Source organism: Aquila chrysaetos, chromosome 19, assembly GCF_900496995.4.
Source record: "Aquila chrysaetos chrysaetos chromosome 19, bAquChr1.4, whole genome shotgun sequence".
In the NCBI taxonomy this organism is placed as follows: domain Eukaryota; kingdom Metazoa; phylum Chordata; class Aves; order Accipitriformes; family Accipitridae; genus Aquila; species Aquila chrysaetos.
Genome location: NC_044022.1, coordinates 6845633 through 6863371, shown reverse-complemented (window position 1 = coordinate 6863371; position 17739 = coordinate 6845633). Strand labels below are relative to the sequence as shown.

At 42.7% G+C, this 17739-nt stretch overlaps 1 protein-coding gene across 6 annotated transcripts in view; it reads right to left on the bottom strand.

Annotated features, from left to right (window-relative positions):
- The window catches only part of SPATA13 (spermatogenesis associated 13), a 163089-nt gene that overhangs the window by 4710 nt on the left and 140640 nt on the right, over nt 1–17739 (bottom strand). For 5 of the 6 annotated variants that reach the window (XM_030043005.2, XM_030043001.2, XM_030043003.2 and 2 more), the window contains 8 exons: nt 13511–13647; nt 12919–13098; nt 11666–11851; nt 8899–9078; nt 8070–8302; nt 5538–5667; nt 4610–4982; nt 584–658 (listed from right to left, as the gene is read on the bottom strand). In XM_030043005.2, the coding sequence (XP_029898865.1) occupies nt 584–658; nt 4610–4982; nt 5538–5667; nt 8070–8302; nt 8899–9078; nt 11666–11851; nt 12919–13098; nt 13511–13647 (1494 nt within the window). Of the gene's footprint in view, nt 1–583; nt 659–4609; nt 4983–5537; nt 5668–8069; nt 8303–8898; nt 9079–11665; nt 11852–12918; nt 13099–13510; nt 13648–16050; nt 16283–17739 lie in introns of those variants that run through there. The other variant, XM_030043006.2, reaches the window with a different exon arrangement.

Below are 17739 nucleotides of genomic sequence, written 5' to 3'. Positions count from 1 at the left end.
GATTTGGCTTCAAGACAGAAAAGGACAAAATCACAACACATTATCTGAGAGAGAAAAGGAATAAAAAAGCTGTTTCCAGAGAAACACATTTCTAGTCCATCCTTCCTTCTAGTCTAGGACAGAAGGAAGCCATTTTGAGTGTATTATGATAAATACAGCAACACATGGCTTGAAAAAAGTACTTTAAGATATTTTAACAAAGCACAGAATTGCTAAAGAAGAACAAGGTGTTTGAGTAAAAGCAAAGGAAGGAATCAGTAACCCTCATTTCTAATTTAATCTCTGCACAGACTTCTTACATCCTTAAATAAACCACTTGCCTTATCTCTTTAGTTTCTTTTCTAATAAAGAGAACACTGACTTGCCTGTCTGAAGGAGACTGAGGAGCTGATTTAGTAGACAGTTTACAAAGGCATTGGAATTTGATATTAAAATACAGGTTAATGGAAATTATTTGAACTCCATGTAAACCATTAAGTTTTTTTAAAAGACTGAAGAACTCAACCATAGCCAGATTGTGCTATTTCCTAACATAAAGAACACTGGAACACAGTAAGAATGTAAAGCAATTCTGAACACCCACCTTTAATTTTTCCATGCCTTGACTTACGGGCATTCTGCATGGCTTGTTTCTTCTGGTTTTCTGAGATTTCCATTCCTATGTCAAAGTGTAAATTAGGGCACTGGTATAAAAATACTGTATCTAATACTTGATTACATTAAATTAAAACAAATATATTTTAAACAATTTTTAGTAAATCTTAATAGTAACATACCTGAAGTTTTTAGAAGTGTGTTTTACTTTGTCATATGAATTTAAAGACAGCTTTTCACTGGGATAACAATAGAACATTAATTTGCCTGTAGATTACTGGGAAAAACTGCTTTCTAGTTCCTACTGGCAATCACTGGGGAACTAACCCTCAAAAACTTCTTTTTATAGATAAGTCCAGATAACAAAAGCTTGAAAAAAAGTATAAATTAACACTTCTGAAAGCTACAAGCCACCAAGTAATAGATCACAAATGCAGAATCTGTTTCTTTTTTCACTCACTCTGAGCTAACTTGGGGTAACAAACTGAAGTCACTGGTATTGCCGTAGTACAAATTTGGGTATCTTTCCCTCCGCTTGGAGGAGACAGTATCACATAATCTGTCAGACACCGAAGCAGGCTCTGATGTGGTTGTGGCTTCATCAGACTGGGGCTGGATCTCTCACTCCGGTGTCTCACGTACTTGTTCGCATACTTGTATGATGGACATGATGCTATAGTATGTGGTCAACCCTGTGCTATTTACTACCGTGTGACAGGTGTATGACTGACCTGTGCTGAGTACAGAGATGCCAGACATCTACCATGAAAGGTGGCACCAGTGACTGGTGTCGTCTGGAGCCTATGTACAGACACTCCAGTTTCCTCTCCCCGGGTACGAGACAGATGAGATACATGGATATGTTACATTTGCACAAGGAGAAAACAGGGTGCACATGCTGTCACTCATTTCACTCACATGCACATAAAGAGCACAGAAGTTGCAATTCAAAGTCAGAATGAAGCGTCTGGTTTGGTTCCATTTTGCACCTTGTGCACTTCTCTATACTTTTCAAATTCCCTTCACTTTTTTAGCCTGAACTTATGAAGAAGTTATTAAAAATCAGCCTATTAACTTACAATACAACAGCAGTTTGCCATAATTTTGGGGTAGCAGAAGTTTATTTTATTCTGCAGGGTTTTTTTCCTTTATAGAAACAAGGAAACAGATTAAAAAAAAATGGAAGCAATTTCATCAACAGAGATCGGACCACTTTCTTAGGGTTACTATTAGTGGTTTGGAGAAGGATTTTCTGGCTGTGGCCTTTTCTTCCCATATATTCATAAAAGCTAAGAAAAGCTAGATATGGTTTGGGAGACAGTGAGTTGCACCAAAGTGTCTTTGAAAATAGAAGTAAAATGCCATTTGCAGTTCTGAATTGGAAGAGTATGTATTTGTTCTCTGAGTGGTTAGATTAGAGGCTTTGTGTGAACTCCAGCAAGATAGCTTACAAAATCAACAAGATAAATTTAAACCTGAGGTTGAGAATACTGGCGCCTTTCCACTGGTTTTGGCTAAAGGAAATGTTCCATTATGCCAAAAAAAGGAAATTTTAGAAAAGAAGCAGTCTTCTGGGTAATGGAGAAAACATCCAAGCCACTGTGACTCACAAGACCAGATGGACATTAGCTATTATAACTCAACTATCTTTCCTCTGGTTCATGATACCTGTGCCAAAACAGGTACATCAGAATAATGAGTTGCGACATTTGAAAAGCAAGTTTCCAGAAGGCTGGATGTTACATGGACAGAAAAGACTGCATGTGCCTATGTGCCATTATCAAATACACAGTTTCCCATTATACTGAATTTTCTTCACTATATTGCACAGTGCCTGAAGAGCAGCAAGCATGGTGGACCCTCCCTTGCAATCCTTGCACTCAGCACCATAGCAATTTGTGACTCAGCGCTAAATAAGGGTTAGTGGTATTACAGCAAATATCATCGCTATCACTGCCACTGCCACCACTGTTGAATGGTTACCCTTCTGAATATCATACGTTGATTTTCATGAGGTGCCAGTAGAATAAATAATGACATTTAGGGCTGTAGCTGCTACGCCTTTGCAGTTTCCTCATGCTTGGGGATTTCTGCAGCAGTGTCACTTAGAAAGAATGGGAACACCCCACTGCCTGCCCAAGACAGACCTGCTGCTGCACGGGGCAAGCACTAGTGTGAGCCTCGGAAGCATCCTGACACACAGCATTTAGCCCACTCAACATACTCTCCCGGTGCTACATAAAGCAACCACTGCAGGAGGAGGGGTAGATACAGATTTGAAGAGCTCAAGAATGCTCCTTAGAAAGGATGGGAATAGAAAATGTTCACATTTTATCTTCTTTTGCTCAGTCCTGCTCACAAAAGTGCAGGAGCTGTGATTTATTCCATATTGTCCTTCCATATGACTGTACTACTGTTCTTGTCATATGCTGGAGTGGAGGCTTTCTGTAACTTTGTTGTAAGAGGGATTGTTTGGACACTCATCATCAGATCCTCTGCATTGCTTTATTACCTTCTGATCACCTTCACCCTTCTGCAGTATCCACTTTATTTTAGAGACCTGTTTAGGTGAATTAGGAGAGGCAGCCACCACCCATCCCCATGAGGATAAGGTGACTGAACAAGCTCTACACAGAGCAACTTGTGAAAGCCATCAGTGTTGTGCCCAAGAGGATCATAAACGTCACACCGTGATGTTCAGCACAGGCGAAGAGTTGGTTTTGAAAAGTTTGGAAAATTTGAGGAAAGTTTAGCTGTGGCTGCTTCATTGTTTACTCTAGACTCCAGACGACTGGGGTTAATTGCAGCACTTGTTGCAATGGAGAAGAGTTAAAACTGGTTTTAGAGTATGAATTGGTAAACTTGAAAGTATTTTCTTCAGCTTACGGACTATCTACAATACATACGGAGGAGGCCTTATTTAAATATTTACAACAGTACCAAACAAGAGAAAGGTACTAAGACCAAAAGATTTACATTTGTAATCTAAGGGTTATTCCTGTTTTCCTATTCTTCTGACCAGGTGTTTTAAGTGAACATGGAATATGAGATTTGGCATCTTGTTTAAATTTTAATAATTTCTGAGTTATATCATCCACTTCACTTGCACTTCCAATTTTAACTTGCTGTTATCCAAAGCCTAAGCCTGAAGAGTGTTATAAAAAGGAAAAGTTCTCATGCAGTCAACACACACGGATGTACTAGTATTTTCATTACTTCTTTAGGAATATTAAAAAGAGTTTTATTTTTCTTATTAGTGTTGCTGTCTTCTTCATGTATGTTTTGCCATTGAAATTTTGCTGGAGCTTTTGTCACTGATCTTAAAGGAAGCATGAAACTATGCAAAAACAAAAATCTAAATAACAATCCTAAATGTACATTCACACGGAAGACACTGTCCTTAGAGTGTCCCACAGGCTGTGGGTCTAAAGCTGATGCTAGGATTTGGTACCTTTTTCCCTGCTCACTCAAGGTTAGGCTTCATTTCTCTGCAAACTGCCCAGTGGTGCTATTGTTGGGCCTGTAACTAATGATACCATGCAACTGCACAGGTCTCCTGGACACAGGAGATGCCATTATATGACATGGACAGTATAGATCTACGATTATTGCTGCTTGGCTTTATAATAAAATGTCCTTTACGAACAGATGTTTTGGGCCAATGATTCATAAAAAAGTGCTAGGATTTTGAATGGATTTTTACTATTGATGGGTCTTTGTGAATTGCATCTTGTCATATCTCATATCTCATTCTGCTCTGTAATGCACCAGAATTACATGCATTACACTGTGACATGGATGTCATAGCTAACTGCCCTGGACCTCTGGCCCACAATGACAGGGCAAACACACCTGAATAGGCTTCACTTACACGGCTAAAGGTCATGTCGGGTAAGAAAGAGACACCAGTCCCAGAAGGCAGAGTGCCCATCTGCACAAAGCATAAAGAAGCATAAAAGCAGGAACATTTCCCTTTGTTTTTAACACCTTTTAGAGAGGAAATCCTTCCACTCACCCATTTCCTTGTCTTCCTGAACTCTTCTCCTTTCACTTTCGCATGCCTCCATCCATCTCTTTTTATCTTCCTGTTTTTTTGCACAGAACAAATGAATCTCTTCTGTGGCTCTGTTTAGTATCTTAAAAGCATTTTTGACATTAATGTTAAAGTCTTTGTCTCTGCCATCTTCAGTGTCCACAATTTCCATCTCATCCATGTCAATACGATCCTTATAATACAAGATGTCCCTTCTCAGTAAGTCCTTCTTACAGAACACAAGCTGATGGTCAAAAAGGAAGAAAGTCCTCTGCTGGCTTTTGCCTTGCTTTGATATTTTGGTCAGTTCTCCTGAGTGGATCAGTTCTGAGCTTCTGGCTAACACATCTGGTCCCTAAGAAGATATATATATATATATGTAGTAAGTAAATAATATTTTAAGATCTTACTGTGTGCCTAACCAGTCTCATTTTATAGTCAAATCTCAAGTTCATTCATATTTCTTGTATTTTTATTATTAGATTTGAAAATGTCACAGAATGTAGATACTCTCCTACAGAACGTGGTTCTGCTCTACTTTATTTCTACATAAATCAGGAGGAAACTCATTAAAGTCAGTGAAGCAGGTTCAAGTTCTGACAGAACTACCAAAAATCCAAAGGAGATTCTATAGGTCTAGCATTACAAAAAAATCCATTCTGTCAGCTCAGTCCAGTGTCAGCTCAAAGGCAAGTGTCCATGTTAATACATGCTGCTCTTCCAGATTTATAAACAAGGTAATCAGTAACAGAATCACTGCAAATGAAGCAACTGGACTTTTAACTGAGCAATGACCAGTTGAAAAGTAGACACCATAAACTACCTACTATGCAGAAAGATGTATCCTGTAAAGAACATGAAGTACTGTACAGAGTACCTTTGCTCAAGAAAGGGACAGGCTGATGCTTACCTCCCAGTCTACGATAGAGACTTGCCAACGTGCAATCTTGTCTATGCTTTCTAGTCTTCGTTTTCGCTCATTGATCAGGCACGCTACATTCTTCATAGCCTCATATGCAGCTTTTATGTTGTTATAATCACTGTGAAATGTAGGCAGGTTTCAAAGATCACTTATGCAATGGATATGATGCAATCACAAATTGTAACACAGTGCTTGAAGTATTAGCCCACATTATGCATCTATCCCTCTGTTCAGGGTACTTAAGTAAGAGAAACCTGATTCTCAGCTATCCTGAACCTCACACAGTAGTCTGTACAATTCAGTGCTGCTGTACTGCTAGGCTTTGTCCAGGAGCATATTACTAAACTGGTGGAAGGAGGTGGAGGTAGATTAACAAACGGCAGCACTGTCTCTATTGAAAACAATGGTAGAACTCCTGTTGACCTCAGTGATACCTACACTGCAGCAAAGGTATTTGTTTTTAAGCAAGATTTTAGTGGGATTTTATTGGGAAGGGCATTCCTTTAATCATGATTAACAACTGTATTTTGTCCTTCTTGTTCCCAGTGGCTGGGTCAATGAATGCAAATGGAGAATGCTATGTGGGCAGAAAAAATACCGAAAACAATCTCAAACAAGGTGAGCAAGGGACCCAAGAACATGGGCATCAAAGAGGGGAATAAAAGGAGACAATGCTGACAAAATGGCCAGTTTTCATGGAACAAGTGTGTGAAAGCCAAGACTTGGTCACCTTCCCCTGCCTGCTCCAGGTCAAATGCAAGCCTCCTGTCCTTCTTCCATTACTCTGCTCCCCTCCTTCTTTCCCTGAGCTCCCCACATGCTTATGAAACTCCCCAACCTGTAGGCTGGTTTTTATTCCCCTTTGAATAGCATCCATCACTCCTTCACCTTCCTCAAATGGAGTCTCTGAGAAGAGAGCAGGAGACACATGTTTCTTGCCTTAGAGTCCCAGCAGAGCAGCTGCCTTCCCTCCTTTATCAGAACACCTCTTGCAGAAAAGGGGGCCAGAGGTAGAAAACAGCATGAGCCAGAAATAAATCCTGCAAAGGGGTCAGCCTCGCTGTCCTTTTTATCTGCTTCTGCCTCAGTTCCTATTTTCATCGGCTGCTGCTGATGGATGCGCTTCCCTTCTAAATCTGCGAGTTACTCTCCTCTATTTATATCTATGGAAACTCTTTTCTGCCACACTGTATACAAAAAGTGAGATTAACAATAACAGGATCCTACTAATGTCAGGCAGATGTCCCACAGGGTGACCGCATGATATACACGCTGCTACTCTTGCCCCTCCTTATCTCAGTTCCTTCTTTCTGTGTCAGTGTGTATGTTATTCCACACTTGCTGCATAACCTGTGGCCTTCACGGCAGGCTGTGCACATTGGATCTTCAAACTTTTTATGAAAACAAAACAAAAAGCTACCAAAAAAACAGTTGGCTTGAGCTTTACCAAGGCTCTGTGTGGGTGTAGGCCAGCCTGTTTGTGAGCATCTCTGTGCACTGGGCGCCTCTCTGTGCTTGTAGGCATCTCTGGATGCCGTGCCACAGAAAAGAAAGACAGGTAGTATGGGTGGAAGGTGGCAAGACCTTGCTGTCACTTCATCTGCTGGTTTAATAGCTCACAGAATAATCTTTCTAAAATTAGTAGCAGTGAAAGAGATACCCATGTTAGTAATTGTTACTGCGGGACTTCCCAGGTAGCCACAGAACTGAATAGAGGCATTTCACACCTGAATGACAGTACTTGACATTCCCTACATTTTGCCCCTGGCAAAAATCCCGTGGTCTCCAAGGGGAGTTTTCTCAAGGTTAAAGAAGTGCAGACTTTGGCCGAGGAAGCATTGCCTCAGGCTGTATTTGGACTTTGAGCACAGGGGTCACAATGGAACATTTTTCTTGCAGTTGTACAAGGTAAAAAGGAAGACATTTAGAGATAAAATCTTAACTTAGTCAGAGATTTAATCATCTCAAGGGTATATTAGAAAGGCTAATAACCTGCAACTTCAATTCTTATTTATCCTAGCTGAAAATCTAATATGTGGACTTTACTGCAAACAAAGGCAATGTTTATTACTAGGTAAGTTTCTAAAACACATTACCTCCAAGCTTGCTCAGATTGTGTTTTTTTTCTAAGGTCCTCTTTACCTTTCTTGCATCCACAACATTTATGCAGCTTCCCCTTTTTCTGTGGATTTCCTTCTCCATAAAAGAAATGACACATCAGCTTTTTTTCACTGATTTACACATCCCTCCCTGCATCCTATTTCAGCACCTTCTTCCTTTCCTTCTCCCTCTTTCACTTATTCCTCATTCTGTCTTGCACCCTGTCAGTCCCCTCTGCTCCATTTTCACATACTGTTTTTGTAACAGTTCCAAGATGCCCATCTAGTAAGGAGCTCTTGTCTATAGTGGTCAATGGGAGTTTTGTTCCTGATCTCAAAAGCCATAGTATTGTGTCACCCAGAAAGCTTGAGTAATTAGGTGTTACTACTATTATAAGATTTGTTTTTTTCATTCTCTTACCTGTGCTCCTGAGTGGTGTATTTGAGCAATTCTGCAAGCTGCAGAGGGTATTTGCAGATTTTCTGAACGGGCGTGAGAAGAAAACCATCAATGGCAATGTCAATCATCTGCTGGAGCAAGCGACAGGCCTCAAAGAAGTGACGGTATTTGCCCTGTTTCATTAGTTTGGAAAGTTCAATGCAGGCACTGGGATGATTGTTACAATACTCTGAATAAATAGCAAAGCCTTCTTGCTATTAAAAAAAAAAAAAAAAAAAGTCAAAGCTTGAAGTAGTTATCTATAAAGGAGGAAAGATACTTCTGTAACATCTATTATAACTAATTAGATTAATTAATCCATTTCCTATATTGTTTCCAGGCTGATCAGCCTTGAAACTATGCGGAAATCTACTTTGTAACTGTCAACACTATGTACTTTCTTTGTAAGAACCCAGAAATAGAGGCCTCCATTGAGTCAGGATAATCAAACCCACTTTAAGAAGTACTTTTCTTTGGGGAAGACAGCTATAGGCTTAGCAAGTGTCTATCATGGACTCACAGCCTCTTTCCCCACAACCTTCCTTCCTTATTTTCTTTAGGAAGTTTTTGCATGCCCAATATGAGATCACTGCAAATAGTCCAGCTCATCTGTGATCACTAAAGTTTTGAAAAGGAAACTTAAAATTGTGCACAAAGTTACATGCTTGCTAAAGATAAGGAGAAATCGAAAGCATTTAAACAATTCTTTAATTAAGCCCTTGTTACTAAAATCCCCTCCTAACACGGTAACTTAGCGTTTTCTTGTCCTACTTTGTTAATTTCATAAATAAACCCAACTTTTGCAACCTACATGTTGAAGAAAACATGACCCTATTTCACTTAGATGAGGTTCCTCTTTGTTGTACTGTTTCTCCAGATCCTTCAGAAACTTCCTCTGGAATTTGTAAATATCTTCAATATTTCCAAAAATGGTGCTTAACTGAGCTGTGGTGAACATTCCTGTATGTTTGCGACACTGCCGAATATAACCCTGGAAATTAAATGAATAACCTCTTCAGTTTGAACATGTGAAAACAGGCTCTACCCTGAACAAGCCCATCTGAGCTGGCAAAACCCCTGTGATCTATGGGCAGGTGAGTCGTTTCCCAGCCATACACACACGGACACACGGACACACACACACGGACATGCAATCTGAGATTTGCATCTGAAATGTTTACACGTTGATTCTTGCAGTCCAACTTCTGTCTCACAGTACCATAAATGAATCAGGGAACCAGAAACCTGCAGAGTTTGTAAAGCCCATTCGCATCTCCTCGTTATGATTACCCGCCAAGCTGGAGGCGAGCCTGGCCTAAGACCCCATGCACGCTGCTACTTTAGCTGCTGCACTTTTTCAGAGCAATCTGTCTTTGCCATAAGAGTTATTCTCTATGCAGGTAAGAACAAACCCTAAAACAATTAATATAAAGACAATTTCTACCAGGGCTGAAGTACTGGTTCCTTAACCAGTAGGTAAATAGGACACAGTCTAAGCCAGAGAAGCAAAATGAAGAACATATTATAACACATTCAGAATGCTGCTGTTTGGTAAGAAACCATATGGTATTGGCAGGAGGTAATAGTATTGGCAAGACCGCACATAAAACTTTTCCAGTTTTTTTTCTCTTTACTTGTAGGAACATCACAGGGGTCCAGTTCACTTTATTCGTACCCAGTGTTAAGTAGATACACAACTGAGTCCTCCAGTTTTAAAACGATCGGGGGCCTCTTAGGGCTGAAAAACACACAGCCGGCACATCCTCAGGTACCTCTTCCACAAAGCTGAGCGTGGCGAGGAGGATACAGTGCAGGGGCTAAATATCCAGGAATAGCTGCTGTGCTCATACTCTCGTATCAGTAATGGCACCGGGGTACGGATCAGTGCGAAGGTTAACTGGTATGATACGGGTTATCTGCCAGGCTCTTCCATCTGGCTGCTTTCAGGCAGGTTTCCCCCAAATTGCTTTGCGAGCAGACAGCTGTAAAAAGCCTTGCAATTGCTCCGGTGAGGTTTACCAGGAAGCAACTCTGAATATTGCTGGCACTGTTATGAATATTCCTGTCTCCTCCACAGCCATCTGCTCTGAGAGCTGTGCAGTGGCTACACTGCAAGTCAGCTACCACATTTACTGCTATTAGGAGGATAACTCTGACAAGGAAAACTAATTTCTGTGCAGCTCTTGTAACGTGGACTGCAGACACTTCTTGAATGTAAAAAGTTTTTCTGGGTATACTCCAGCTTCATGATCCTGACTGCACCAGCCCTAGTGATTCATTCTAGTGCAGAGCTTGCAAATTTGGATTACTATCCGCAGTAGCTTTTCCAGGTTAGTCTTACTTGAGTGTATTTTCAGCCTTATGTCCTGCTTGCACCACCCTACAGATTTCACTCACTTCTCTACTTGGAAAATGTGTGTTAGCTCTCTTGTACCAAACTCGGAGGCATGTCAGATTTAAAAAAAAGAGGTATAGAATATATGAATTAGAGAAAATTAATTATTAGTATCAGTCTAAGAATTAATAAGTCAGTAAAATATGAAAGTCATGTCCTAGAACTCAGCTAACCATGGCAACAACACAGCTGCGTGTACAAATTCCTCCCTGATCTTTTACGCACACAGTCAAGCTTACTATCTTAAGTAAATACTGAATCTAAATGACAAAACTTACATTTAATGTTTTAAAATTAGCCAATTAGCAACCAATTTTTGTCTTCTTGTCTTCCCTTCTCTCTTTCTTCAAAATGCATAAAAAAGGTCTGATCTAAAAAAAAACCCAACCACTGCTGTCTTGTCTACTTTGTTGTTCATGAAAGAATCTAATAATGAGTGGTGGACTAAAGGATGACAACATGAAAAATACAGACAGAAACCTAGCAAACTAAGGGTACAAAGAATATTTTGGTAGGTTGCTTAGCACCCTTCCAGATGCTAACCACAAATACAGGTCAAATGCGTCACAGTCCACGTCAAAAGAGGCAAACTTCAGTGAAAAGTACCAAGAAGCTTCTTGCCCAAGTGTGGGCCTCCAACAAAACTTGAACAAAAAGCAGAACCCCCCCACATTTTATAGTTCAAACAAGCAAGGTAGTTCTAAAACACCTTTAAAGACTTCTTCATAGCTTCTAAGCATCCAGAAAAAATCTCTTTGTTGGAGAAAACAAAAAAAAATCTCACCCAGCAAACATTCTCTTTGCAAGTTACTTTCCAAAAATTTTGTCCCTGAACTGTAATTGGTTTTATTAAAGTTACTGAAAGTTTTCTATCTAAACCAAGTGGTAAAAAGTTCTAAATAAACTGGACTTCCTTCTCTCATTATTATGGAAATAGCAGTCGGATAAGCAAAGCACTTTTTCCATGTCAAAAGTGGAATGGTTTTTTTTAAAAAAAGGAAGTAATGCCTTGTGGCAGTCAGCAGAGAGGAAAGCTGTAAGAGGACACAAGAAGGGTCTGACTGACAGTCTCAGAAGTGCGACTGGGAATATTTTGATATGAGAAACCACTCCGGTTCTGGACTTATATGGGATGTTTTGTTCACATTAGGTCAGCAGAATGCCCTCAGGTTAAAGCATGTACCTCACAGATGTCCTTGAGATGCTTGATATAGACTCGTTCTGTGTTCATAATTTCCTGTATAACGTTGGTTCTCATCTGATCCTTGTTTTCAGCTATTTTCTGACGATGCTTGCTAATATCTGCATCTTGTTCTTCATCCTGGATACTACTACAATTTTCTGGCACTTCTTCCTGATTAACTCGCAGCTGTAGCCAGAACAAACAAAGCAAACTAGAGTAAAGCAGCAAACTTTTACAAAATGTGATATAACTGTTACAAAATTCTTACAATTGAGAGAGGCCTTGCTACAGAAATGTTCCCATTCTTACCTTAGAGAGAGAGTTCCACAACAGGATTGATCTCATTGTACCCACTGCATATTCAAATACAGTGTTGAGATTTCTTTCTGGTTAAATACATGGCTTTCTACTCACAATATCTGAGAGATACCATGTTGTGTTGCCTGTGTATTTTTCAGACTTAAGCTTATTTCTGACCCTTACCAATAGTTTATGTGTTATTTTGGCCAAGCCAGCACATGGGTAAGAATTACAAAAGTAGACAACTCAAATACTTTTAAATAGTTTCCCTCTGCCCCAGTTCCCCATCTGTACAACGTGGATAACAGCACCTCCTTTTTTGACTTTTGTCTGATTGCCCATGTTGGCTGGAGATCTAGGAAGGGCAAAGGCAGGAACTATCTCTTGCACTTTGTGTAGTACTTCATACAGTGTGGCCCAAGCTTCACTACAGGATCTCAAAAAGTACTTTAAATTCATTTCTAAAACACAGGTCAATTTTATACCATTCAAGAGTTAATACTGTCATTAATCTGGCTGAGTTCCCACTGGGGAGTTCAGACTGTGAACCAGATTCCTACATGATGTTGGGATAATAAATTAAGCTCTATTTTACCAAGAAATCCCTGCAGCATAGCTTTCCCTGCTCCCTTGTGAAAACTGCTATGTCCTCTCCATATACGCTGACTGCTCCCGGTTGAGCTTTCTGCTGCCCTCATTTCTGCTTGAGAAATTCCTTTTGTGACAAAAGGAAGAAGCCACTGTAAAAGGTGTCAGAAGAGCTAAGGGATCTTGGGGTGTGATTCTCTATTGCTTTTTTCCTTGTGAAGTCGTTGGGGGTTACACCACTGAGGTTCAGATACAAAGATGCTGAGGACCAGGCCCTTCACTTAAACGTAACGCCGCGACTATTGCTGTTGCACTCTGCTAGGAATCTCACGTGACAATGGTGCAAAAGCAAGAGAGTTACTCACCCTGACAAAGCTAGCTGGAAACCAGGCTTCCTTGTCCTCGTTTCTTCCCCACCACCAGTCTTTGTTGGAAGCTTCTAGAACTCTAATGACATCTCCAGCTTTGAAGCCCAGCTCTTGATCATCCATAGTCACATGGTCCCAGAGAGCTTCTGCATAGACAATGCTGCCATCGCTTATCAGCTGAGATGGGGAGAAAATGAGGTTGTGAAGGACAAAAGATAAACAATGAACTGTTTATAAATTACTGACAGATCAAAATACCTCCCTAGAGCACCCACGATTACTCCTACTACAGGATAGAACTAAAATTCTGGATTTTCAGAAATCTATGTGTGTATTTATTAGTGAGAACAATTAGAGTCCTACTCCAGAGCAGTGACACAGGCTAACGAGCTGCAGTCCCGGTGAAGTACTAGTCACTGTGCTCTTCCCTTGGCATTTGCCCGCGGGCCCTGCCACAGACAGGACACCACGGCTGCCGGATTCTTCGCTCTGGCGGCTACTGCCACGGCGCTTCTCATTAACACGAAACCTCAGACCTGTGGAAAACACACCCGCCGCCGTTACAGCAATGCAAAGCCCAGGACGTTACCTCGTTAATTGCTAGCTGTTCCCCTCCAGGCTGCAGGTACCTGGGAGTGGCTTGGCAGAGCTCCTCGTAACTGTAATCCTCCTCGCTGCCATTGTCGTCCACTAAGGCCGAAGGTTCCGTCCCACCATCTGCAGCAACTAAAACAAAGGTGCAACAGCTGTTTGCTTCATCATTTTTCTGATTTCCAAAATAAAACAATGCAAGGCGAATCTCTGAGAAGCTGCCTTTGTCGTCACGGATATAGCAGTAACAGCAGAAGTGGAGGGCAGCAGAGCTCTCGGGAAAACCGCTTTCCCGCCATTAAATACTTTTTACTCTTCTTCGGAATTTTCTCATTTAGCAGCTGATGAAACGGAGAAATTCTCCTTTTTGCGAGCGAGGACCAGGACTATAACCGTTATTTACTTTTTTTTTTTATACCCAGAGGACATCTCAAACGGCCTGAATCAGGAGGGAGGTCTCAATGCCGCGCTCCCCACACGGCAGGTGAGGGAGGTCCAACGGCCCCCCGGCAGCGAGAGCGGGGCCGCTGTCAGTCCCCGTCGTGACATCCCCTGCAGGGATGTGACACCCCAACGCCTCCCTGCCGGCCCCCCCGTGAGAGGGGTGGGCAGCCCCCGCCGCAGCCCCCGCTCCAAGCCCGCTGCCCGCACCTCTCCCACCGAGGCCTGAGGGGAGGCAGGGAGTCTGCACTGGGTGCAGCGTAACTGCCTGAGGAAAAACACTTGTTGTAATTGCCCCAAATCACAAAAAATCCTCAGTTTGACAACTGTACGTTTTCTGACCAAAGAGGCAGCTTTGTAAAGAAATGGAGGCCAGACCTAGGATGGGCTTCGTCTTCTTACACAGCCACATAAACCAAGAGAAACGTCATGTAAGTGACTGTCACTACGCACATGTAAATCTCCAGTTACTGTGCAAAACTGTAAAACCCACTTGGGGTACACCACTGGGTGGCGGATCCTTTCGGCGATCACCTCCACACTGGCAGATGAAGAGGACTGGGGACCGATCTCAGGACCAAGTACTGCTGAGAGACTCACGTCCACACTGCTCAGTGCTAGACCCCTTCAGAGCAGGTCTGCCTTTGAAAGCCAGCTGTAATGTTCAAACAGGTCAGGGGATGAGCTAGTAATCAAGAAGCTTTCATGACGAGTCACCCAGTGCTTGAGTGCGTTCTCTGGTCCTTGTTAATTTATCTCTGAAGATTTATTCCTATGGCAGGCCCAAGCTGTGAATAACTAGAGTCTAAGGATCATACAGTGCACAAAAATCCAAGAGAAAATAAAAAATAAAAAAAATTCAGAATGGGCTGCTGGCACTGAACTCCTTTTCTAATGGTTACTGTGTCCCAGATAAGTTGCCGTGCAGCCTACAGGGCATCCCTCCCGCTCCCGAGTGCCTGGGAACAGACCTTTAAGCAGAGTTATTGAACCTGCCACTTCCACCTAGCAGCAGGGCCGAGCAGCGGGGCTCTGACCCTGCCTCCAGCCCGGGTGCCGCCTGCCTGCCGAGCTCTGGGCTCCGCATGGGTGAGCCTCGCTGTACTCCACACACCTGCACAGCTACACACGCCGCTGCCTATCTGTTATGGACCGTACAGGGAGAAACACATCAACCCCCTCCTTACGGGCGCTCACACCATCGCTGGCATCTCTGGTCATTTGGGTATTAATTTGCAGGAGAGATCAAAGCTGACTACTGCACAGATTCACTAAAGAACCTGGAAGATTTTTCTTTCCTTTAGAAGTGGAAAAATATGGCATAGTCTCGATGTAACACAACATGGCTATTCGACTGTTTTCTTCTACTCCCCAGCATTTTAAATAGACGCTCACATTAATGGTATAATCTGCCTAACCAGGGAGGATGCAGAATCTGTATTTAAAAAAACAAGATTTTTTTTCCCTACAGACTCACAAACCTGAGCACTGATAAACTTTTAAAATACATCTTGTGAAACTTACTGAAACTGCTTCATTAAAAAAACCTGCAAATAAATAATTCATTAAATCAATTTTTAGGTTATAAAGCAACACCAAAAAAAATTAATCTCAGTGATCCTGTATACATCCCCACTGTACTATCAGTACTGCCTGTTGGTTTGTTCCAGTAACAACAGCACATCAAAATAACCTAATTCATTTGGCTCCAGATGAAAAATGACTGCAATTTGGGGACCGATAACTCTTCGTTATTCTGCACCAAATCAACAAGCTTACATTGTCTTCATAGTTAGACTCAAGTGAAAATCAAGTCGCTTGCATTCTGCATCTATTCCTCTATTGTTTACAGACAGAAATCAGAGGTGGGGTGGGCTTTTCCGATCGCACCAACGGGATGCAAAAACTTAAAAGACAGCCCGGGACCGATTCTGATCTCCCAGCAGCTTTGTCACCAGTGTAAGGCTGCAGGCTCCCGTGGATGACACGGTATAAGTGTGATCAGAATCAGGCCCCCTGACTGCCACCGTTTATCAGTTCAATCTGAAAACACCGTAAAAAATAGCAAGAGAGAGAGCATGTTCTACTCACACGTACCCATCTGAAGGCTCTCCAGACTCCAAAATCGTGCCATCCCCCCCCTGGCTACCATGCTGCCGTCCGACTCGATCCCAGGGCAGGGGTCTGACCTCTAACAGGTGATGCTCGGTCCTAAAGGGCTGGCGGAGGACCACAAAAGGCTCTGAGCGACCCACGGCGCGGAGAAAACCGCCTCTTCGCCGCCTTCGGCTCCCGGCTGTGCCTCCGAGGCCGAGGCCGGCTGGGAGCTGCCAGCGGCGCGCTCAGCCTGGCCACGGCGAGCTCCCGGCTCGCTGACATCATGGGGTGCCCTTAGGGAGGAAGTTCCAGAAAAGAAACAAAAACCCGGCTGCCTGGCCCCGGCCACGCTGTGCCGACAGCCGCCTCCGCCGCCCAGACCGCTCCCAAAGTGCCCGAACGTCTCAAACGCAGCAAGCCAAGGAGTACATTTGTTTTTCATTAAAGCAGCTTAATGCGATTTCAATCTATATTCAAATGACTGCAATTCAAAGGGAAAGGCTGTTTGGACGGGAGCTGGGAGTTCTTTGTATTACAACACTGTTCGGAGTATCGGGCTATCTTTGTTACGCTATACCGGTTAAAATTCCAGCAGAAGTAAACAATGAAGGTATTTTTTGGACGGCTATTAAAACTTCTCTTGCTTCACAGGCAAACGCTGTATCGTTATTTAGGGCACAAGCAGCCAAAGCGTTAAGGCTGCAGCAGACTGCTCCCAGGGAAAGTGGGGAGGACGGAGACATTTTCTCACTCAAACTACAAACTTAATTCAGCTGCTCCAGAAAATAGGGAGTGAAGCAGGAAAGCACCCAAAGAGCCCAGCTTTCACTGGGACTGACCCAGCCAGAGCACAACCTCATTCATTCACCACTGGCCAGCATTTACCACCCTTAACATCTGCGTCCTTCTGCAGTGAAGCTGGATCAGTTCATGCACGGGAAGCAAAGGCAGGAGCTGCTCCCATCAGCAGAGCGCAAAGCCTGCCGCAGCCTGCGCTTGTACACAGCATTATATTCACGGTTTGGAAAGCTCCATAATCGTTATGGCTCATTCTTTACCTGCTAACTGCGTTGCTCAGCTGAGCCTGTCCCGTAACTGGGGACTGCCTCCTCCAGGGATGTGTTCACAAAACCCTGGAGGCATTTCTGCCCACAGCGACGTCTCAACACCCACTGAAATCACATGGTTTCCCCTAGCACTGCCTCAGTCAGAGAAGGAAAGGCCAAACATCGCCCTGCAATATTAATGCCATCTTCCTACAAAAACCCAGACTGCGCTGCACTGCACAGGAGACTGATAGGAATCCTCTTCTGAATCCCCAAACTTCCCTATTATTTCTTGCTGCAAGGACACATTGGATAGTACAGTAAAAACAAGCTACTACGTGTTATAAGACGTTTATACACAGCCCCACACATTTTTCTTGGCACAAATCATTAAAAAAAAACAACCCAGCAAACAGAAATGACACTGAAGCGCTGATGATCCTGGGACCTGCAAGCGAAAGGTTTCACGCTTTTTTATCAACCGGCTCACAAGCTCTCTGCCGTGTCCCACCCCTACCTGCAGGGAAAAAACAGCTGAACTGCCAAAGGAGAACAAGATCAAACCCCACCCAGCTCTTCTAGAAGACACATTAAAAACAATCTCTGAAAAACAGTCACGGTTTGATTTTTGCAGAACAGAACG